The sequence below is a fragment of the Drosophila melanogaster genome, chromosome X (genome assembly GCF_000001215.4).
Source record: "Drosophila melanogaster chromosome X".
Lineage (NCBI taxonomy): Eukaryota > Metazoa > Arthropoda > Insecta > Diptera > Drosophilidae > Drosophila > Drosophila melanogaster.
The window spans coordinates 15,630,346-15,654,981 of NC_004354.4; the positions used below are offsets into that span (position 1 = coordinate 15,630,346).

Consider the following 24,636-nt stretch of genomic DNA (forward strand, 5'->3'; position numbering starts at 1 on the left):
GAACAGTAGCCGGTGTGTGCGAGTGCCGCTGAGTGTGAAACTCTTTGACAATGCCCGTCAAGGTGTCAAAGCTTCAAACCGCATTCAGCCAGCGAAGACTACGTAAATCAAGATGTTAGTTCATAAATTCGATTCTCAGTGTGCTGCTCATCTATGTGTGCGTGCTGTGTGTGTGTGCTTATATGTATGTAATGTGTGTGTTCGCGTGTGTGTTTGTTTGTTTGTAAATTATTTAATAGCTTGATTGACAACCGTGAGCTAAGTCGATATCCGACCATAAGGTCTCAGCTCTTCGATGCTTCAACTGGCGATGCTTTTTCGATGCCTTGGCGAGATCTTGCGGTAGGCCCGATTCTGATTGTTTGCTGTTCCGAGATGTTTCTAATGTAACTGTCAATCATAAATTAGATGCCAATCAAAAGCAAATCACAACAGCAGCAAAAACAGCAGCCACCAGCGCAAAATTGCCTGCATTCATTTAAATGGCAAATGGCAAATGGCGAACGGCAAACGCACACAGAAAGACATCAAATGAAACAGAAGCGGCAAAGTGACGGCTTTTGACTGCATAACAGGCCAGAAAGTATGCGCACACTGAGAGAAAATTCTCTTTTCTTGATTTCGAAAAACAGTTCGGAGACGTTGAAGATCAATATTGGTGTGTTTCATTAGTTTAAACAGCCAAAACAGCTGAAAAGTAAGTTTTTTTTTCAATCTAGAAATATTTGCATTTTCCATAAATCGTACTGCCTAAAATATTTTTTCCTTTTGTAATTATTTGTTCAATGCAATTTCTTCAAGTGTACTACATAAATATGCACTTATGCGTGTGTGGTTGAGTACTATTTCACTGCAGTCACATGCAATTGATTTGATGGTCATCGAAGCCAGAAGGTCCAATCATTTGAGACATCTGTGTGAATCAGTTAGAAACAGTGGACAAATTAAAAGTGAATAGGTTGAAAGGAGACCAACTACTAAGTTCAAAGTTCTTAAAAAAATCTTAAAAGCATTAAATGAAATATAAGATTTCCGGGAAATTTGTGTGCGATTCGATTGAGTAATTTTCCGGAGGTTCCATCGTACGAAAGTTCACCATAGTTTGCGGCACTCAGAAAGCACCTAGATGATATTCCATTATTTATAAGCTGACTAACCCCCCATACAAACTGCCACCCTAGCAACAGAGATTCCGTGTAGCTCTTTCTCCCTTCGCCAGTCCACCCGTCCCACTCGCACTCGCACTATGTCTTTCTGTTTCTGTGCGAGAGCAGGCCAAAAATATCGCGTATACGTCATGTGTGCCGTGTGTGTGTCATGTGTGTGCGAATGTTTTGTTTGCCAGACAAAACAGCAGCACGTAAAGTGGCAGTAAAACCGCAGTTAGCCAACTGGCCAACATCGTTAAATTTTGGTCGTCTTCTTCTTGTTGTCGCGATCATCGAACGATCAAACAAACTCAAACGATCCGGCGATCGATTGTTTGATCAATTGATGGACGGAATGGGATTCGTGAGACAAGCTAAAGTTTGAACTAAGTGATGGAAGTTTTAGTTTAGCTTAATGATCGAAATAAAACACCATACAATCTTACTAACAGATTGTTGCTTAGCCATTTCAATGGTTGGTTATCATATCAGCGGCATGATAATGATGGATTTTCCGAGCGCAGTTAAACTCTTCATCACTGTCGCTAGATACTGCGAGTATCTGTCGACTTTCAAGCGATCGAGAGTACCTACACATACCTGGGCTGCGTCATCGAGTACGGTAATCTAGGTATTTACCCCCCGCCCCATTTCCTCTGTCACGCCCTCGATTTGAATCATGCTGCAAGTCGGCAACAATTGCCATTCGATTGGAATTGTAAATGGTTCGTTGTCGGTCGGTGTTGCTTTTTCTTTCTGTTGCCGGTTGCTATTGAAACGCTCTGGAAATTTCATCATTCGCCCGACCGCCCGATCGCCCGATCGCCCGATCGATCGATCGATCTATCTATCTATATATCTATGTATATATCTGTCTATCTATCCCAGCTATCCACCGATCTGCCCCCTTTGCCGTTCTGCAACTGGTCCGCATCGAATGTTCGATGTTCGATTGATTTTTCCCATTCTTTGTGATTACGTTTTTTCTTGTCTTGGTTTTTTTTTTTTTTTTTTTTTTAGGTCGCCCTTTTGGCGTCAGATTCGATCTAAACACAGTAATAATAAAAGAAATCATGCCCCATTCCTGGGTAATTGTCTCGTTTTTGGGGCGTGTGTCGCCTCGATCTCGACGATATTGGGTCGGAATCGGAATCGGAATGGAATTAGAATTGAAATTGGTCGATGACATTCCATTTCAATGCGATCATTAAAACCGAAAGTGACGGACTTATAATCCAGAGGGGCAAGAGCTTTCAGGTTGCAGGTACAGTGCGTTTCAGGATTGTATTGTTTGTTGAGACACTCTTATCATTACCTTCATCTGTTCTAGAGCTAGCATTTCGTTGCCAAGTCGCTGTGTGTTATTTAGTTATTGAAAGGGCAATAGAAGAATTCGGTTAAATAGTTATTGCTTCTCAAAACGGCCAGACTTAACATGCCGAAACGCAGTGTAGCAGTGCAATCACTATGAGTACTATTTAACGATTCACCCACGCCCATATGTGTGTGTCGATTAATGGCGATTTAAGCTGCAATTTCCACAACTAATAATCATGAGTGTAAAGTATAATTTCCGTTTCGGGCTTTCGGGCACTTTTCACGTTCCTCAATGGCAATTTAAGAGGTTCATTAAAAACCAATAACTACGACTGTAATTGCACCATTCCACAGACGCGCGCACATACATACGTTTCACAAGAAAAAAAAAATAGGGGCAACAATGAACAATGAAATAGAATATCGAGATATGGAAATATATGTTCTATATGTTCGTTTCGTTTATATGTATATGCGGACATATACATATGATTTATATGCAATACGTCGCCAAAAACGCGCGCGCAATTTTCGAAATGACTCCTGCGGGCTGGCAATCGTTATCGTTTGGATTGGTCATCGATTTCGGTGCGCGTTTCTCTAGCGTCGTTCGTTCGGTCGTCGCGATCTTTGACAAACTGAAGTTTTCAGCATATAATCATATAGACCTAGATCTAGACATAGCGGTTCGCTCTCTCACTCGATCTCCCTCTCTCTCTCTCTCTCTCTCTGGTGCCATCACTCTCCGCTCCCAATGTCGCCACCCACTCTCGCCGGCATCGCTCACCTTACCATCTCCCCCTTTCGCAAAATAGACATAGACAGCTCCAAGCGGACTCTCCTCTCCCTTCCTCTCCTTTCCTCTTCTTTCCTCTCCACGGCGGCGACAAATCGCTGTGTAGCCATGTGTATGTGTATGTGTAGCCACAGAAAGCCATTTCCAAGAGCATTACGTTAGGATCTAAGATATTACGACTTTCAGATACATTTGGTTCCGAGGGATATCTTTAGAACGCTTTTTTGGTAGCTTTATTAGAAACTAAAGGTGATTTATCATAATATCTCATCATATTCATTTTATTTGCAAACCCTTTTCAACTTTTCAGGATAAAAAAGTAATGAATAATGAATACTTTTGAGTTTTCTAATAATTAGGAACTTATTTTCACTTATAAGCTTTAAAAAACAGTTTAAAATAGTTTTATTACATAAGTAAAAAAAAATATATATTTTAAAGAAATCGCTTAATGCGTATATTTACAAAAGCTTCGTTCATGACCAATTACATTACTTCATTGTTTTTTTTTTCCCAGTGCAGCTTGGCATTTTAAAGGCTTTCGCTGTCTTCCCATGGAAGCCAAAAGCTTCTTGGCAGCCCAATCGTGCCCGGGATTGGCGGCTAGTGAGGCGTTTGGCCTCGCCCACTCGACTCGAGTACAGTGAAAACTAACCTAGGACAGCCCACAATGCCGTGGATGTGGCCAGGCGGAAGGAGCTGTATCCATTACGTTTCATGACGCTTGACGGCTAGAGATCAACACAAATATGCCGAATATTTTTGCGCCTTCGGTGCAGCGAACAAAACAACATTTGCTGACGTCACGACGGCGATGATCCATCAAAAAAAAAAAGTGCGGCGGGGCGAGGCAAACAACAACTAACTAACTGTTGGCCAAGTTATTTATTTTTGTTACTGCATTTTTGCCAACAAAGTGCTGTGGTGCTGGACGTCTAAAAATAGTCGTCACTAGCATAGCAAAGTTGTGTAGAACATTTTCACTGGCTCGATAATGTGTGTAACTATGAATACACACACTATCACAACGGTATCCAACCTTATGGACATGCCCAGTACCTCTACCATCTCTATACCCATAGTCGAGTGCTAACAATCTGGTTTCCCTTTCAATTCATATTCTGTCACGATCGAACGTCAAAGTCTCAGTCCCGACTTTTTGAATTTCTGTTTTTCTGAGTTTCTGAATTTCCAACTTACATATATATTTCGAAGCGATCGAGACTGCAACGTGATGGAAATTGGCGAGAAGCTCGAAAATGGCTGCGATTTCGATGGAAATTGGGCAATGCTCCGTTGGCACAAAAGTGCATTGAATAGAAATAAATATATTATAAATATTCATAATATATATAAAATGTGTCATAAGCTACTAATTGATTGTACTGAATATATTCAAAATCGCACTTCAAGCTTTCGAGACAAACTGGCATACTCTGTAAAAATATTATTATTATAATTTTGACATTGCTGATATAATTCTCCTCAGCTTGCTAAGAAATAGATGTTCAATAATTACATATGAAAATATTTTCAGGCACCATAAGATGTGCAAATATAAAAAGCAAATGACATATTTAATTGACAAAAAGGCTTCACCTTTTTTATATCAGTTTTTGCAATAAAATTTGCCCAATCCCTGCCACTTAGCTTGGCTAACAATTAGTAGATAAACCAGGTTGCTCGCACTGTTATCAAATTTGTTATTTACTAAATTAGCAACTCGGTTGGAATCTTCAGGGCCATACTAGCTAGCTGATATTGAAGCTGTTTTAGTTGTTTTGGCTTTTTGGCCAGCGGCTGACACGAGACGGGAATGACCCCATAAATATTTGCCTGGCAGCTCGCATTCGCTTAGCGCCAAATCAGCTGCAAATGCGGCGGCAATTAGTGCCTTTTGGCATGGGCGTTGGTCCAAGGGGGGCCACAATAGGAGGTGGGGGAAGAGGGGTGGGGCAATACAAAAGGGGGGCAAACAAGTTGGCAAGGTAAGCAAACAAGCCGGCGGAAAAGGAAACAAACAAAGAGCGACGGGCAAACAAACAGCACGCGATCATAAAGTCAGGGGCACGTGCGGGGCTTATCCTTATAAACAGATATACATATATATATATATATATATATTTCATTTATATATATAAATAGCGAATATAGCTACCTATAAATTGAACCCAGCACATGATGCAAATTCAATAAATAAATGCAATCCAAGCGAATGCAAATGTTTATGGCCACAGTTCGGCGGCAATGCTGTCAAAAAAAAAAAACAATATAAACACAATAAATCCGCAAAAAAGTTGAAAAAATAACAAGAACAAAAAAACACAGACGGGCTAAAAAAAAATAGAATTTTATCAGCGATCGCATAGAGGCGCGTGATCTTGCCAGAGAAAAATAGAAGAATAGAAGAAGTTGATTGTGTAGCCGCTGCTCTTTCCACTGCACGGCAAACATTTCATCAAAATGAGCTAAAAAAAAAGAAACAATAGTAGTTAATAACAAACAATGGCTAATTCTTGGCAAATTCGGATTACAGCACATCTTGAATGGTAAAACTTTTATAAAAGAAACCATAAAAGCGGCTTCGTTATCTTAACTCATAATTGCCAAAGATTAATATTAATTTCAATATGGAGTTAACTAAAATGCTATTTAAAATGTTTATAATTTATCTTATATTTTTACTTTATTATATTTTCAGATGTTTTAACATCTAATTACATTTAAGCCCATTGACACAATTTCCAAAACCATCTAAATTCTTACCGTGTGACAATGATGATGAGACTGGTAATGGGAATGCGAACGAGGAATGGGCATGACGACGATGTGGATGTGGATATGTGTGGACGAGGATGCAGACGAAGATGAGGAGGATACTAGATGCTAGATGCGAATCGAGGTGATGATGATGGCGATGAGTCAAGCCACGGCGGCGGCAATAGATAGTCACGGCCTGAGTACGAAATCCGCAGATAATTAAGACAATGCCACATTGGCCGGCCGGCCAGACGGCACAGTGAGCATCTCAGCCAGAAACCGAACATTCGAACAACATCGAGCATCGACCACCGGCCACCGTAGATATATCGTCGAGATAACAGGGCTAAAAACAAATACAAAAAGAAAAAAAATCAAAAAATTAAGCAAAAAACAAAACAATGCCGAACCAGAACCAAAATCAAAACTAGAAAAACGGGGACGGGACGAGATGAAGGAGGTTGAGAAGGAGGCAGAGGAGTAGGAGGAGGATGGCCCAATCAACGAAATCAGTGTGCGCAGACAGCGCAAATTGTTGGCCAATTATTTATGTATTTTAAATACTAGTTCGCTAATCGGGCATACGCGGCGTATGCGCAACATTCGAGTGCGAGTGCGAGTACGACATGGCGTATACGCAGTGTGGACAGTAGGGTAGCTTAAGCCACCGAAAGGAAGCCGTCCCTATTTTAGGATTACCAAAAATCCCCATCTGCTAGGTGATTTCTGGTTGGAACAAGTTCTGTGTTTTTGCCAAATATTCGATTTACGTAGTTTCCCAAAAACTTTTAACCAAATCTGACACATGATTGGGCAAGACAAAAAAAAATACGAAAATACTTTCTAAACTGTGCTGAATTCTTGTCTGCTCCTAATTAAATATCAAAGAACATATTGCAATATTTAAGAAAATAAAAAAAACATGAACATGGTTATGTTTATATGAGCAACAGGCTTGTGAGGAAAATTATATGCAAATCTTTTTAAAATCACCATAAGATTTATGTCGCCATTCTCATGCTTGACTCAGCGCGTTATTAATTTCTAGCACATAATCTTCAGCTTAACTCAAATAATTTGCGAATTATTTTGGACCTTTGCTAATGGGATTCTTTGGCCATGATTAGTCAGGGAAATGCTTTCGCAATATTATTCCTCTGGACTTGAATTCTACCCCGTAGTTTTTCACTGAAATCGGCGAGAAATAAGTTTTGAAGAGAAATTAAAAATATTTCATACTTTGGTTAAGCATACAGTTTTGTAATATTTCTTATAATATTTGAAAACATTTTTTAAGCATGTTTGTAAATAATAAATTGCTAATAAAAACCCTTATTTTGAGAGCTAGTAGCGTCTATCTTTGAAATCATGACCAATTGAGCAGAAGTTACCCCATCCATATACCCATTTCAAATTCGATTCTTTTCAGAGTGCCCTGTTTTTTTTTTTTTTTTTTTGCGGAATGACTGCCTGGCAAATGCAAATTTGTTTTCTGTCAATGGAGCGTGGAACGTGCGAGGGTCGATGTCGATGTCGGTGGTTGCAGCATATATACTGTATGGCACATATGTGCTATATGCGATATATGCGGTGCTCAATGCTCAGTGGTTGCTGCTCGCTGCTTGGTGGTTGGTGGCTGATGGCTGATGGCTGATGCTTGGCACGGTGCTGGGGCTTTGCTATTGCTATTGCTTTTGATTTTTACTATTTGGCTGTTAAATGTGGCTTTGGTTTTTGGCCACCTTCGCGTCATTTCGCTGGCCACGTCCCAAAATGTCTCGTCGTCAGCATGGAAATGGAATGGAAAACATGGAGGCATGGGGCCACGGAATCCCAGCACGACAAGGTCTGCGATTCAATGGCAGCAAATCACTTGCATTTCAATTCCTGTTGTTCTTAAATATATAGAAGAATAGAATTCCAACACGCATAACTGCTATTATGTGGCAAGATTTTATATTGAAATATGAATATTAATATATGAAATATGATATAATATAATCGTATATGCGAAATGTAATGCCATGAGTATTATCTAAGGAAATTTAATAGCAAATAAAATCTACAAAAACATTGAAATATTTAATACTAATATAAGTAGGATTACATTTGAGTTAGATATATGAGATATATGTTAGTTGTAGCTACATAGTTGGTTGCATGACGACTTACTCGATAATAGACACCCTGTTTAGCAGGCTGTGTTTCTTCGCAAAAGATTCTATTGATCGCCAGCTCATCCGTTGTCACTCGGTGCGTGCTCACTGTACCGGTCACGTATCTGCATTTCGTTGGGTGGGCGTACCTGGCTGCGATCGCGCTGCAGGGTGTTGCCTGTGGCCAGAGCGTGACACAACAAGGAGAATCTCGGGATGTGGGAACTGGGATGTAAGTTCTGGGATGTGGAAGAGGGAACCGCAATTCCCAGATCTTGGTGGGAAAGTGCGAATATAATTGATGGATCGACGACGCATGAACGAATGGCACAAATCGGATTTCGTTTTCAATCGAATTGAACTCAATTCGATTCGATTCAATGCAGTGCGTGGCAAACTGGAAACGGAAGTGGCAAGTCACGTCCAATGGCGGCGAATGATTCGGATTCGGAATAGGAATTGGAAATTGGAATTGGAACTGAGAACGAGATCGATATCTCGGTCGGGGACTTTGCGACAGGGATCTCGATGCAGTCTCATCGATCGATGTGAGTCGTCGGCCTGGCTGACTTGCAACTTGTCTTGCTTTTGTTGCCACTTTTGCTTTTGCTTTCCCCAACTACATTTGCACCTGGAAAAATACATGTATACTTGAAATTTATATACATAACTAATGATAATCCGTGGATAAGGATAGGATCAATGGTATTTTGTGTGGAAAACTTCAATGTTTAAGCAGTGTATTTTTAGCAGTCATATTTTTTTTAGTGCACCTTTTCTCTCAGTGCACGTGGAACTCCTCCAGCACGACTGGTACAAGATTATTGACATGCCAACATGCTGATGTTCTGCTTCCAGTTTGCTGTTCCTTTGTTGCCGCAGTTGCTCCTTTTTCCATCACTTTTCCTCCGCTTTTCCACCACCGCCCATGTTTCGCCTCTGTGAAATTGCATAGTGAGTGAGCAGCAAAGCGGTTTGACTAGCTCCGGCTATCAACTTGTTGCATCTGAGTGCACAAAACACCATGGCACTCCATGCCACACCACCCATCCACCCATCCACCCATCCAGCCATCCAGCCATCTATCCATCCAGCAGCGATCTAGCAAGTCACCAAGCCACCAAGCCACCAAGCTACCAAGCCAGCGATCCATGGATCCATGGATCCCTCTGGGTTGCCAAGCACGTTGTTGGCTATTAGAAAGGCATGTGAAATGTTTCCTAATTGTTGGAATTTTAATACATCGAACAACATGCACTCCACTTCCACTTTGCGAGTGCCCCCATGCTTCTGTGCCTGTTTGTCTGCCACAGCACAGAAGGGTGATTTGGTGGGGGGCATGTTGGCACAGTGAGAAGGAAGGGGGGGGGGGAGAAGTCCCTTGCCAGACCGCCGACGATCATGTCACTGCGATTAACTGGGCCTTAACCGATTCGATTCACCCCGGTAATCGGCCCTAAGTACTCTATTAGCGAATGCCTCGCTAATTGACACTCGAAACTCCAACAAAAACGCAGCTATACTAAACCAAACCAAAAAAAAAAAAAAAAAACATAAATAAATGAATTATGTACACAAGAAATAATAAAAAGAAAAAAGAAGGCAAACAGGCAAATAAGACACACGAATCAAGAACAAACAGACTCGAAAATGTGTTAAGACTTTGATGGTCAGTCATAAAAGCAGATAAATATTTTTTTCCGAAATTTCACATTGCAGCCCAAAGAAGTGACTATATCTATCTATATATGTATATATATTTATGTATATTAATGTACATATTTTTATATATATCGGGAAATGAAAAGACAAAAATTGGAGCGGAGCAGCGAGACGAGACGAGGTCAGCGAATTGCAACACGAATCAGATAAAGTTGTTCTGGCCCACTATCAGCTGTAATGAGGATGATTACGATGATCGGATGGTTTGAGTGTGCCAGATAAAATGGCCAAAAGTCTGGGGACGCGGCCAGTTGATAAGATCTCCCCAAAAAAAAAAAAACGAAGACGCAGCGAAACGAAAGGTGCGTATCGAAACTGTAGCGCTTTAAGTACGAAATTTCGCATGAAAAGGTCTGGGGATTTTTTTTTTTTTATAAATTCTACAATCTTTAAAAGTTATTTTTGATTGCGTTTGGTAGAAATGCTTGTAAATTTGGACATGGTTAATTATACCACAATCTTTTCATTAAACTCAAGGTCGTATTTGGTGTTATTTTCAACAAACAATAACAATCAACAGCCCACAAAGCGTTTAACAAAACAAAACTGGGTATTGATTTGATTTATGGTAATGATTTAATTAATTCATTAATCAGTTGCGTACGTTATTTATTTTAGCTTGTCGCTGACAATAAAAAAAAAAACGTTATTCAAAACGAATGTTGTAGTTGGTAATATTATGAAATTATGTCATTGCATTGAGGGTGTGTATTTTATTTTTAAATATTAGATTAGATAAATGCAGCCATTAAGTGTGGGATGGTTCTCATTGCTATATCGCAATCCATTCAAATTATTTATATTGTAGATTCTCTTATTGCAGCAAATCAATCAATTAATGGCATCCATAAAAGGCAAGTGTTGAAATCTTTGTAAAATCTTAGAAAAGGCGCAGGAAGTTGGAAAATGAGCTTATAAAATTACCCGCACTGTACTTGGCGTATATTTCATAAATGAACATGATTTCGCTGGCGTGCGTATCAAAATATAACCATAATAAAAATTGTTATAATGATGCATCATAAATCGCGGCCGATTGCCTTCGGCAGCGGCTCCACCAAATGGGTATCGTCTGATCCTCCCCAGCATTTCAGCGGCGGGTGGATATACATACATATGGATGTGGATCTGGATGTTGATGTGGATGTGGTAGACCTACCTGAACAGCTTGTGATAATTTAGTATGCCTACTCACGCCGCCGCCAACTTTTTTGCGAGCCACTGTCAATTCAGTGTAAATTTCAACTATTAAATGCCAATTTATGGGGCATAGCTTATAATTTTTTATTATCGCTTTTATAACACCTTCCTTTCACGGTGTGGGCGTGGCCCGTTCCTTCCATTTAGCAGGGCTTAACCCGACTATGGCCATCTCCATAATCCATAATCCATGCACCATGCACCATGCTCCATGCTCCATGTTCCCTGTTGCATTGTGCCAGCCTCTCCTTCGCCTTCCGTTGCTCCCAATCCTCCGTTCCACAAATCCTGAGGCCAGAGGCCCTTTTCCGAAGCGATCTGTGGCGTGAGAAGAGATTGAAAGAAGGAATTCGCAGATAAATCACACTAAATCATTTCACTCGACCGCCAGTTGTATAGTGGAGTGTACGGCGCATGGGCGCATGCTGCAATGCATCCAGTCGACCAATCGGCCATCCATTGGATGTGGTGGCTGTGGATGTGCGGCTGTCGATCGGCGGACAGAGGAGCTGCAAACACACAGACAGACAGACAGACAGACAGTCAGCGGTAACAAAGGCCACTGCAAAGCCTGCGAAACACAACAAAACAAAACATACAGAGATTTTGCAACAAAAAAAAAGGGCGTGACAACTTCCGAATACCCAGTGAAGACGAGGTATTATGTGTGTGTATGTTATGTTTATGAAACTAAACCTTATTCGAATATATCTTAATCAGACTCCTTGTAATATAATTAAACATTTAACATAAAAGTGGAAATATATTTCTTAAGATTAATGAAGAGATTCAAATGTTTATACAATAAATGTTCTAACAGAATATTTTGATTTGTTGTTTCATTTCTTTATTTTTTTGCATCCCAGTCGACCCAAAAAACACATATAGCCCGTTTATGAATCGCTTGTGGCCAAGCGGCATCCAAAAACTGCATCTACAGTCCAACAACAACAACAAACACAACAAAAAACGATGACGGTGAAAAAAAAGTTAAAAAAGGTAAAAAAAAAAAAAGGCAAGTTCGCTGCCATCGGCGGATTGCGCATTTTGAACGCCGGCGCGTACTAATCACTCGCATTGTTACACGATCACGCCATGGCATCACGTAGCCAAGGTGAAAGAATGCCACGCCGGGGGCGTAGCGGGCGGGTGGGCGTGGCAGTGGGCTGGCTTCGACGGGAGACAAATAGGCAGCGAATGTAACTGCACTCCGGCGATGGGAAACGTTCATCCAGCCATCGATTCAACCATCCAGCCAGGCAGCCAGCCAACCAACCAACAATTGGACTTTAGAAAACTTGGAAAATGCAAATTGATCGAGGTAAATTAGTGGAAAATTGCTGCGTACTGGAATTTAACTATTTAAGTGGGACATTTTAAGTTTTATTCACACATAATTGATGATTCTGCAGGAGTTATTAGTAAATCCTCATCGATCTTCATGTAATCATTCAAATGTTTTGTAATATATTATACATAAACCACATTGTCCAAACTTTATTTACTTATATTTGTGTTTTTTAAGATTTTTCTTCAATTTGATTTAAGATTTTGCAAGAATGTTATCCAAAAGCTAATGTATTTTGAACAGTAGTTTGAAACAGGAACATATTTGAGATATTTTCTTAAATTTTCTTTGGTTGCCCCTCATGTTGGCCACACACTTTCTTTTTATTTTCGCCAATCTGGAGAAATTGATTGGCCACAAAGGTTCAAGGTTTTACCCATTGTTCTGGGGCTTGTTTACCAAGCCAAATACGTTGTTGGCCGAAAGGTGAAAGACAAAAGGCCGCCAAGGTCAGTAATCGGCCGTGAACCAATTCCCCAGACCATTGATAGATAGATACATTTGTATCTTTATATTTGGGTAGCTTCGAATCGATGGCGGCTGTTTACGTTACGCTGAGGTCGTCAAGTTTAACAGTTGAAGGTCGGCGGAGGCGTTTAAAAACGCTAGAAAAACGCGCACGCACAGTGGGACGAAAGCGAAGCCAAGTGGGACGTTGGCAAGCGGGGGTGTGGCTGGGTGGTGGGTGTTTTAGATGTTTGTGTGGTTAAGTACATTAGCAGATTTATATCCGGCAACAATAAAAAGAACGATTCGCTAAAAAGCTAATGACTTGGATAATGATTTCGATTTTGTTTTCAATTTCGCTCGCTTGGGCTTTTTTCCTACTTTTTGTGGCTACCCCCCCCCCCCCCCCTTCGTCACTGTTGTTTGGCTTTTCAATATTTCAATTTTCCATTTCCCATTTTCCTTTTTTTTTTTATTACTCATTTTCCTTTTGTTTTTGGTGCTTCTGCGGGATTCGTGCGTCAATAATTAGATCATCTCCGCGCTGTTTGTTGTAGACGATTAGCGAAATCAAAAGCCAGCGGCGCACAAAGAAAGCGGAACGACAAACACAAACATATAGACTAAATGGGAAATATCATTTCCATTTCGATTTTGATTTTCATTTGTGTTTGGTTTTCCTTTCAGTGTCCAATTTTAGCACATTTCTTGGGGGCCACAGCGGGCGTTATGGAATAGTGATGCATTACGCAGGGGATTCCCAAATCGAACATTTATACATATGTAGATTTATCTATTCAAATTCATACTAATTACATGCTAATCACAACGGTTAAGAAATGATTAAGTAGAAATATTGCATAATAAATCCGAAATATTTAGACCTTAATCAAGTTGGGTTGTAAAGTTGCCGAGTAAAAACCTTCATTTACCTTGCCGTTCCTGTCAGCTTAGACATCTCTCAGTGACCTCTCAACTTCTCACAATCTAAAAATTGTGCTTTCCGGTTTCGTTGAATAAATTCACTAAACTTTCTTTCGATTTTGCAGCCATGTCCATGGAAATACGCATCAAGTGCCGCGAGATGTTGGCAACCGCATTGAAATCGGGCAACATGCCACCAGGATGTGGCGATCCGGATGACATGGCCGCTAAACTGGAGGACGCAATTTACGGCGACTTGAACGGCTGCAAGGTGAAGTACAAAAATCGCATACGTTCGCGTTTGGCCAACTTGCGCGATCCGAAGAATCCAGAGCTGCGCCAGAAGTTCCTATTAGGTCAAATAACGCCCGAAGAGTTATCCAAGATGACGCCCGAGGAGATGGCCAGCGATGATATGAAGCAGATGCGCCAGAAGTACGTTCAGGACTCGATCAATGCGGCACAGATGGCCAAGGTTCAGGGCACCAAGACGGATCAGTTCAAATGCGAACGCTGCGACAAACGCAACTGCAGCCAATTGCATATCCGTGATGGTGACGAGCCCATTATCACCTTTGTGATATGCGACGAGTGCGGCAACCGCTGGAAGAGCTAGACAACCGTGGAGAGAGTCCCTTGAAGGAGTCACCCGTCTTGGCTGGATACCAAGCAAACGAACTCACACAATTCACAATATCTCATATCAATAAACAGACTGATCTTCCGTTGGCTTCCACAATATGTAAATAATACTTTAACAAGAATACATACAACATACAACATACAACATACATATTATGGAAATATATTACATGTCATAAAAATCTTATTCATTCGTTTTAAATACCAGAGGGTATCAATGAGTCCATCATCGATGGATGCTCCTTTGTTCGCCTGCGAAAGCAGATAAACTAGCACCGAAAGTCCGAAAGAAAGCAAATCTTTGTTTCATAAACATTCAACAATATACGAGTTTGCTTGTATAAAAAACGAGCATAGCGCGAGCGTTAATTTAATGAATTTTTCGACTATTAGTTAGCACTTTACACTTTAATGAATCATTCGGCGCGATGATCTCGGAGTGGGTGGGATCGGATGGGATTGAATTGGATTGAATTGAATTGGATGAGATGGTATATATAGTATAGTATACTATGTTTAGTATGCGTGGGTCGTTTCCAAGTGCAGACAAATTATAGACGTTAAAGCATTTGCTTTATGGCCCACATTAACGGCATTGAATGGGATTATGGGTTTGGGATTCAGGTTTGGACTGCGAACTGGGATGATAGGTGGACTCTTGATGGGCACAATGGGAATTGCTCCCCAGAGACGGGCCAATTAATTAATATCCGCCGTCGTAAAGCAACAACAAAATGCAAAAGCGTATCAAGTAAATCGCATTAATTGGCCATTTGGCCAAAAAAAAAAAAAAAAAGAAACCATTAAAAAGAGCTTCAGAGCTCCGAATAAACAAAGTGGAAATGCGCCTTTCCCAGGCTTCCTTTCCGTTTCTTTTGGCGTTTTTATGTCCGTCTGGCGCCGATCATCATCATTTCTCCCCACAAACAAAATCGCTTATTTGTTTTCGGATTTCATTTGTATTACTTTTTCGCCATAGTTGATTTTTATTTTTTTCTGTTGGCTTTTGTGATTTTAGCCACCGTTTCGAAATGTCGCTCAAAAAATTGACGACCCTGAAGGCGCCGGCGCGAGCGACAAGTGCGATCGCAGCAAGGTGGTGGTGTTGTTGGGGGAAAATGGGGAAAATCGGAAAATTCCGGTGGGATATGGGATGGTATGCTGTGGGTGGTGAAGTGGAGGAAAAGGGGCCTTGAAATTGGCATGCAGACGCGCGGTGCTTTCAAGTGCCATATTTAATGTATAATGTTGGATTATATGGCCAAACGACGAAATGGATTTTGGCTTTAAGGCATTAGCAGTCGAGCACAAAAATGAATGACTGACATCGAAATGGACAACGAACAACGGACTTGGACACGAACATGGAAATGGGAAATGGACATGGACTTGGAATCGGCCATAAATGAAATATAGCAAATCAGTTCAAAGAGTTTGCTGTTGCTCGATAAAATCGGGTAGTTAACCTGCTGGGATTGCGAAGATCAGGCGAACAAGTTGCTTGTGTTTGGCATTATGTCGCAGATCCTGGGGGATCAGCCAAAGCAAACGATAAGATTCAGGTAAAGCTATATGGTACTAAAGCCCGCATCCAACTAAAAAAATCTATATGTAAAGCGGTAATTATTAGAGGTTTAATAGAAATACTTATATAAAACTAATCACTCGCTATTATATTTGTGTATTTCATGCCAGATTACTAGAATATCTAATCATAAAGGATATGGCTTATTGACCAGTTTTCACCTACTTCGAACCTAGCAACTCATTTTATTCATTTTAGCCATCATTTAATCGAAGGACTGCAATGGGCATATACAACAAATTCTACGATAAAGGATTCAATATTGATTGTTATATGTTTATGGCAGCCAATTGATGCCGACTGACCTGTGTGTGTGTGTGTGTGTGTGTGGAAGCTCAGGATGGACAGATTCCCGGGTTTCAGCGGAACAGGTAGGCTGGTCGATCGGAAATTCCCACCATACACATGTGGCTATAATGCCAACGGCATCGAGGTGCGAAAACAGATGCAGCCTCATAAAAGGGGCGCAGATAAGGTCGCGGTTGCGTGGGAAAAGCCCATCCGACCAGGACCAGGACGAAGCAGTGCGGTTGGCGCATCATTGCCGCCATATCTGCTATTCCTACCTGCGTGGCCATGGCGATATCCTTGTGCAAGGATAAGGAGCGGGGATCATAAAACGCTGTCGCTTTTGTTTATGCTGCTTATTTAAATTGGCTTCTTGGCGGGCGTTGCAACCTGGTGCTAGTCCCAATCCCAATCCCAATTCCAATCCGTATACCCGTATATCCAATGCATTCTACCTGTCCTGGGAATTTCCGATTTGGCCGCACCCATATGGCCACGGATGCGTGAGAGTGCTCTCCGTGCGATTCTAGATCATCGTGGGTATTCGCAGACAATCGGGTTATTGTGCCGCATTCGATGTTGGCTCTTTGGTTTTCGGAAACTCTGACCAGGTTTTCGGTTTTCGGTTTTTGATTTTGGGTTTTTCCGGCCGCATCGTGCGTCATCTGGTGGCACAGGACGCACTTGCCCCTGTCAGTTGGTCCGTGCACCCTTGCGTCCAGGATTACGACACCTTCTGTGGAACTGCTGAATCGCAGAATCGCAACGATGACCTCTCAACCAACTTCTCCTCCTTCTCATCCTCCATGCACTCCTACTACTCGCCATTGATTGATTCGGCCGCGTGTGTTTGCATACTTGATGAATTGTTGCAATGATTGGGAACTACACTCGACGAAATTCAGGGCAAGTGCAGTCAAAAAAGACATAAGAAAGCGATTTTGAATCATCTAAAGTTACACAACAAATACTTGAGCATACTTGAGCTTAAATGCGCTTCTTGCGGTTTGCTTGACCAGAAGCTTCATACATATTTTTCTTTCAGTGCAGTTGTATGCCGACGCTGCATTCGCTTTCTTATGCCTTTGATTTTGATTTATTTGTGGCCCGATTGTCAATCGGACGGTGATGATGATTAATTGCGACGGTGAATGCCAATTGTCGCCATTGGCTGCGATCTCGGTCCAAGACCCCAGCCCCCCAGTTCCCATCCCCGTCTCCCCCGCTACCCAGCCGTCATTCCCTATTCCCCGTCATCGGTTTCCATTTCCATCTCCAGCCATTTATTTATTTGTGGGCGCGTGCTGGGGACTCCGATCCGAGAACAGGCCACACCCGCATTTGCATCAACAAATTAGCCGTTTCACGTGTGGCCACGCCCCGTGACGCCCACCCCCTCCCACCACGCCCATATGCCCAGTCCGCCCCCGAAACGCCCAGCGAATACGTGGAATTCCTTTCGATGGAATGGAATGTGGACTACCCCGTTGATCTGTGCAACTGGAGAGGTAATTTTAATCGATTGACGAACTCAAAAATAGTATATATAGTATATAATAAAATAACAAGAGTGCCTCGACAATCACATACCCATTACACTGATAATAAAGGTTGATTGTCGATTACAATGGAGTGACATACTTAATAATACTATATACTTTTAACTACTGATGACTGATGATAGCGTACGCTATAAATAAAACAAGGGGGAAAGCTATAGTCAAGTGACGCGACTATCACATACCTCGTACTCGGATAATGTGTGAGAAAGAGCTAGCTGCTGTGGCAAGCGAAATGGAATATATACAATTTTAAGTAATAGTAATGAAAAGCATTCGCATTCCATTCAACCGAATAGGTAACATATATTTATAAACAAGTGTATAAGCTTTATGTAAGATAATATTAAGCTAAGCTGTCGTATTGGGAAATTGTTTAGTTCAAATGAGGCTACAATGGCATTTTGGTACTTCTAATTTATAGAGTCGTACTAGATCGCATCGATACAACCCCTAAATAAAATAAACGATCTGCAGTTTCAAGATTCAATCGGTAAGCAATAGATCGCAGTGCATAGGAATTTGCCCCATCCAATCCATTTACCTTGCCGGAAGTCTTTCAGCCAGTGATCTCATCGAAGAAAGGAGAAATACAACGGGAACGATTGCTGCATAACTCAAGTGGCATCGATTGGGGATCGAATAAATGGTGTGGGGATGGAATGGGTTGGGGGCTTCGTCATTTTCCTTGATTGACAAACGATCGTGGCGATTAATGTTCGAATGGGTAACGATCAATTTGCATTCGGCAGCGACCTTGACTGGGTGGCTGTGGGTGGTGGGTGGCTTGTGGTGTGCGGCGATTGCTGGCTGGTCACTTATGAAAATAAATTGCAAATTCGTTTGGCTGACAACCATGAAAATCGAACAGAAGAACCATCAACCGTCAGACCTGCTCCTCCTCCTCCTACTCCTCCACCGATCCACGAATATTTTTTTTTTTTTTATGCGTCAGTGGCGATGACGCCAGTGGTGCTAGCGGATCGGTGGCTTCGTGGACATGGACACACCCACCGTTGACCAATTACGCCAGCGCCACTTCCTCCCCCGCGGCTGTTCACTTGTAGCCGCCTAGTTTCGCCTTTGTTTTTGGCATTTTGTTTGTTGGATTTCCATTTCAATTAATCAAAATTTGCGCTTCCGTTTCAGTTTTTTTTTTTTTTTTTTTTTTTTTGCCCACGGGAAGGGCGAGACAGGAAGCATCGGGTGGCGAAAGCTCCATTAATTGACGAGCTTCGGTTTGTGTAAGTTAACAAGTGCACTTCGCTTCCAATAAATTATCACGGCGATCAGGTGCGTAGTGCCACCCCAAAAATGGGGTTTTCACTAGGGTACTTAAAAGAAAATACCCTTACAAAAGTGTCTACAACTATGCATCAAACTATTTCGTAAAAACTATCCAAAATGAATTTTGTATGAATAGTTCCATATAAGCTACTCTACTGACTTGCCACCTAAGATGTATTGCATTTTTATTTGGAATAAAGTTCGTTGTTTAGATATCTTTTATTTTTAATTTAAATCACTACTTTTGAGAGGATTAACCGAACCCTCCCTTTTTTTTTTTTTGATGACCACGCCACTGGACTTTGCACTGGCATTTTCATTCGATTGCTTTGCATTTCGATTCGATTCGTTTCGTTTCGATTCAGTTGAAAGTGATGAAGATTTATTGTTTTCATTAAAGTGGCCACATTTGCACCTCCGCTCGATTTGGCTGCTCCCGGTGTCATCCATTTTTATGGCCTGTTCGCGTTATTTATTTGACACTTCGTCGGGTTGGCCAGCAAACCGGCGGTGATCGATAGTTTGGCAGTGGCTCGTTGATGGCTCCTTGGATCGCATTGGATTCAATTCAATTTCATTTCATTTCATTTCATTCCATTCAACTCGATTCGATTCGATTCGATTGGCTTGGATTGATCGTCGCCGTGCGCGTATATTTGCAGTGGTGCATAAATTATTGGCAATCGGCACTTGGCCAAATGTTGCAGCTGCCGGCAGTTCTTTTGCCACTTTTCAAACTTTAGTTTTTTTTCTCCTTCAATTTTTCAATTTTTCAATTGCCACAATGGGAAAAGCGCACGTACGCTGCCAATCAGCGATCGCAAAGGATGGAAAAGCCTCTGGAAAATGTGTGTAAAAGCGGAAAAGCGGTGGGTGGGTTGGGTGGTTGGACTCGCAGCACTTAAGGCCATTGGCATCGTTTGGCCCACTGCATATTTGCATATTTATAGAATTTATTATTGGCACTGCGCTCTAGGGAATTTTCATTCACGCGTTGCAAATAGTTGAGTAATCAAAATTGGAGTAATGGGGAAAATGGGAACTGGCTGGTTGTTTATTGGGTCTTCAACACGAAAACTTGGGAATATCTTGTTTATTTGGTTGGCTCGCGATCGGAAAGATCAATCGATTCTTTGGATATCTAGTTGTATCTGGGCCTCCTCCTCATCCTCTTCCTCCTTCGCATTGTTCGATGCAAAATGTGACTTTATTTATTGGCCGCGATGGGCAGCACAACGACATTGCAACAAAGTCATTTCAATTTCAATTGCGATTCAAATGCCAGCGACATGCTGAAAAGCTGCAAATGCAGCTCAAGTGGCCGGCGAAGATGCGGCACAAATGTCATTATCGGTCCGTCTCATCTTAATGCAGTTCACTTGCTGCTGCAATGTGGTGCATGGTGGTGCAGGGTGGTGGTTCAGGGTGGTGCAGGGTGGTGGTGGAGATGTGCTGCCGCTTGACAAGAGCAAGAGCATAAATATGCAACCGGCGAGCCATAAATTCCAATCAAATGCCCAGCAAAACGACGAACAGAAGACACATGCCACAAGTTGACCCTGCCACCAGACGTTCCATCTCGCTCCCGCCAACGCGCTATCTCCCTTACTCGCACGCTTCATTCAATTTGCTAATTTGTTCACTACAGCAGGGCTTCGTTTTTTTTGAAACTCTCTAACCAACTTCAAAGTCATTTCATGGCTATTGTTTACAATCAATCTACATAACACCACCCATTTAAAAGTCAAAACAAAAATCCTGTTTAAATATCAACGATTCCATTCGCTTCTTAATCGGCCCGAACATTTGCTCGGGTTCGCTTTACGGAAGTGCGCCTGTACTTGATTTGCCCGTAGGCGAGTTCAGCGACTGCCTTGGCTGATTAACTCCAATGAAACTGCATTTATTGTTGCAACTTGCTTTAATCAACGCTGCGCGTCTGAAAAGCTGATGAGTGCCTGGAAATCTGCGGCATCATCTTCCGGGTGCAAAATCGCCAGCATCGCCAGCACGTGTGGTCCAAGCTGGCGTAATCTTGGCCTCCCAATCCTCAAGCTACTCCTCCTCCTCCTCCGCCTCCTCCTCCTCCTTCTGCTCGTAATTAGCTTCAATTAATTTGCCTGCCATTTCTATTCGGTAAACGCACACAAACACACACACTAGCACGCACACACAGTGCTTTGCTGGCCTGCCTCTGTTTTTTATGGCTCATAAAACAAAACGTCGCATTTGCATAATAATTGTTGCCATTTCATTGCGTGTCCATATATCACACATCATCAAAAAAGCATAAAAAAAAAAGTGGTGGCTATATCGGGGCGGGGGAAACTCGTTTCGCTGGCGGCGGCGCTTTTACACGTTTGTAACAGCAAGTGGACCACGCGGCGTATGTGTAATCTGCCTCAAATTGCCATTTCCCACCAAAAAAAATTATCGAATTGGCGTAGGCGCTGCCGCCAATTAACAAATAAACATTGGCTAATTAGCAAAGAAAAAAAAAAAATGTGGATGGCCAGGAGCAAAAAGGAGAGTACATTCGTAATTAGGTGATGGAAATGGGAATGGCCAGCTGGTCGCCCAGAAGCTGCTTCAGTTGCTCGCGCATCTCGTCGCTGGTGAAGTAAATCAAAGTTCGGCGTTGAAAAATACAAAAAAGAAAAATATTTACCTCACCGTAGCTAAGTACCGCCTATTAGACAACAAAGTGCTCGCTCGGAAAGCCGTCACTAGCATACCAATTAAAAAACCCAAATAAATAACATCCTAACTTCCATGCTTAAGCAAAAACACTTGAAAAAAAAACGATGAGTAAACTGAATTGAATTGCAATTCATGCAATGCGTAATCCAAGTGTTCCATGTCATCCAAGTGGTTGGAATGAGGTGCGGCGAGGTGGTAGCCCAGTGGGTGGGTGGGTCAGTGGGTGTAAGTGGTTGGTTGGCGTATGTGCGACCATTTAAGAGTGATTAAGAGTGAAACGGCATTTTCCATTGATTAATTAACATGGTCTCGAACTGTCCAACGTCACTCGATGCCAAGCGATTGTTAATTGAGTGTGGGGATCAGTGATGCGGTGGGTGGTGCGATGGGTGGTGCAGTGGGTGGTGCTGGCGACACCGCGTCTGTTTCTGGTGAAATGTAGCGCTCTGGATGGCATTTTGGGAAATGGGATGACAATTGATTGGACTGCAAATTTTCCCATTGTGTGGAAAATTCACCGCCGTTGATTCATGGCACTCATTGTTGTATTTATTAGGTCATTCATGCGATGGATTTCATTCACAATGACTGAAAATGATGTCATCCAGCTGGATGAGAACGAGATCCCCGCGGGTGAGCAATGTGTGCGAATTTCCTAAACAATCGGTTCGATCTAGAAAATTGCCACACTGGCGGCAATAAGCTAGTAATAAATATTTAGCATAATTTGTAAAATTGTCTGAAGTAAGTACAATCGGAGCGTGGAATTTCATAAAACAAAATATCGTGTAACAATATATAAGTAGGAAATAATTTAAAATTTATTAAGTAAAGTAGTCGCTGGTATTTTTAGCTACCCACTTATTTTCTCTCAGTGTTGGCGCTAGTTTCTGTATGTTTATTCGATCAACATCCCACTCAGCATCCAGAGCTCATCTAGCCGCTCATAAAATCCATCAATATTGAAACACTCAACAAATGAGTAGTCCAAATAAAATGAATGCTCGTCAATTATGGCTACTACAATCGGAAATGGTTATAGTTTATACCGAATGATTTTAGTCAAATAATATTAGAATTTCACGGGAAATCGACGCCTTTGCAGGAAATACGAGGGCAGAGCCATTTCACGTGAAAATCAATTTAAATAATTAGAGAGAAGGCTATAGTCGCGTTGCTCGACTATCAGATACCCCCTATTCAGCTATCAATAAAAATGGGGAAACAATAAAAAAATGAACAATAATAGGGTCGAAAACGCTACCTTCTACAGTTGTACATTTCAGCAAAGCTGGAACTCCATTTTACTCTACGAGTTTTGGGTGTAATAATTATTTTTGTCCTGAGGGAAAATATTAAATAATTAATTTACGCCATAATTAACTACAATACTTTTTACACAGTTGTCAAAAGTATATTGTATGTAAGATGTAGATATACAGCATCTTACAAATTACTTCACAAACGGCAAGAGCGACACCTATCGTCAGTTTGTCGAACCACCGAAGTTGGTGCAGTTTAACAGCCACAGGTGTCGCTACTGAGCAAATCGCTTAAGCGTTTACATTTAAACTCAAAATCTGAATATTTTAAGTGGTTTGAAGTTCAGCAAAAAGTAATTTTTAAGAACTATTGTTATAATAATTATAAAAAAAAAATATGTTCAAATGTAAACAATGTACGTACATAGGGTTAATCAATTAACACACTACATAGCCCCAAAAATACCATAAATCATAGCTATCAGCCTGGTGGAATTTTGAATTATTGACCTCTTTTGTGCGAAACAAGGCAAACAACAAAAGACGACATGAAATTTCAGTTGCGCAAAAAAAAAATTAACATAAATCGCTGGCGAAAAAAGGAGACCAAGACCGCAGGACGCATAAACAAAAGGATAAGGCGGTGGTGAAGGTAAACGCATAGGGCATAAGGTATTTGGCATTTGCCAAAAATTGCGGCGCCATCGCGCTGAATGTGTGGCAAAACAATAAGCCAAACAATAAATCAAAATATGAAATAATAATAGCGTGCTCGTCGCCTTGCCCGCGGCCCAGGATGATACACGACTCGAGTTTAAGGACGAAGACGAGGATATGGATGTGAGTGCGAGTGTGGATGTGGATATGGAGGATTCCCTCCTTCTCTCAGCAACAGCTGTAAGTCACGGAGCGCCCATTGTGCGATCGCTTGAAACCCGATCAGGCTTTCGGGCGATCCAGCCATGGAAATGCAAGGATGTTGAACGCAGGACCAAGGACCAAGAAGCAGCATCCTGCGGTCGCCTCCTGTGCTCGCGCAATTTTGGCAAACGCTTTATCCCCTCGCCGCGGCGATTTACTCTCTCCCCGATGCATAAATCTTAATATGTCATAATTCGAAATAATTTCCCAAAACCGCAAAGGCAAGTAGTTCGCACCAAGGGGCCGACAGGACGATAAGGACCAAGGACCAAGAACCCGCTGAGCCAACGGAAATGCAAAGCTACAAGAAATACGTTGGTCAATTCCAAACTCATAGTCTTTATACAATTACTTTTTTTTCAATAACGATAGTATAGTAACTTAGTATCCTTTTGTTAGAAAACCCTACACAAATATGAATTTACTTCCTAACAAGTTTATTTTACACTTAATTGCCAACACATAGAAATTTAAAACAATTATTTTGTTAATAATAGCTTAAATTATTATTCTGCGCAACAAGAGAGCTTTGGTTATTCGATTTTTTTGCTAATAAAATGTGTTTTTTCGAGTC

General features: G+C 41.5%; 2 protein-coding genes and 2 long non-coding RNA genes across 4 annotated transcripts in view, besides 2 other annotated features; 2 read left to right on the plus strand and 2 right to left on the minus strand.

The window, feature by feature from the left end:
- The window catches only part of sog (short gastrulation), a 30,152-nt gene extending 27,063 nt beyond the window's left edge, over positions 1-3,089 (minus strand). Inside the window, exon 1 of the mRNA NM_001272647.2 lies at positions 2,464-3,089. The gene's annotated coding sequence lies outside the window, so the exon portion shown is untranslated. The remainder of the gene's footprint in view (positions 1-2,463) is intronic.
- Positions 3,090-5,962: 2,873 nt separating this feature from the next.
- Positions 5,963-6,669, plus strand: lncRNA:CR44423 (long non-coding RNA:CR44423). The gene has a single exon (NR_123921.1). It is a non-coding gene; the product is annotated as a long non-coding RNA:CR44423 (long non-coding RNA).
- Positions 6,670-11,212: 4,543 nt separating this feature from the next.
- Positions 11,213-11,763, minus strand: lncRNA:CR44893 (long non-coding RNA:CR44893). Its single transcript, NR_123922.1, has 2 exons — positions 11,485-11,763; positions 11,213-11,417 (listed from the first exon to the last, which is right to left on the minus strand). It is a non-coding gene; the product is annotated as a long non-coding RNA:CR44893 (long non-coding RNA).
- Positions 11,764-13,876: 2,113 nt separating this feature from the next.
- On the plus strand, positions 13,877-14,646 carry CG8117 (uncharacterized protein). Its single transcript, NM_132821.2, has one exon. The coding sequence runs from the start codon at positions 13,946-13,948 to the stop codon at positions 14,432-14,434; it is 489 nt and encodes a 162-aa protein (NP_573049.2). The 5' UTR covers positions 13,877-13,945; the 3' UTR covers positions 14,435-14,646.
- Positions 14,647-18,036: 3,390 nt separating this feature from the next.
- Positions 18,037-18,103: a mobile genetic element.
- A 4,915-nt stretch (positions 18,104-23,018) lies between these two features.
- Positions 23,019-23,086: a mobile genetic element.
- Positions 23,087-24,636: the final 1,550 nt, after the last annotated feature.

Excerpts from the sequence above, each read along its gene's own strand:
- CG8117 (NM_132821.2), top strand. The coding sequence starts at position 13,946 with ATGTCCATGGAAATACGCATCAAGTGCCGCGAGATGTTGGCAACCGCA.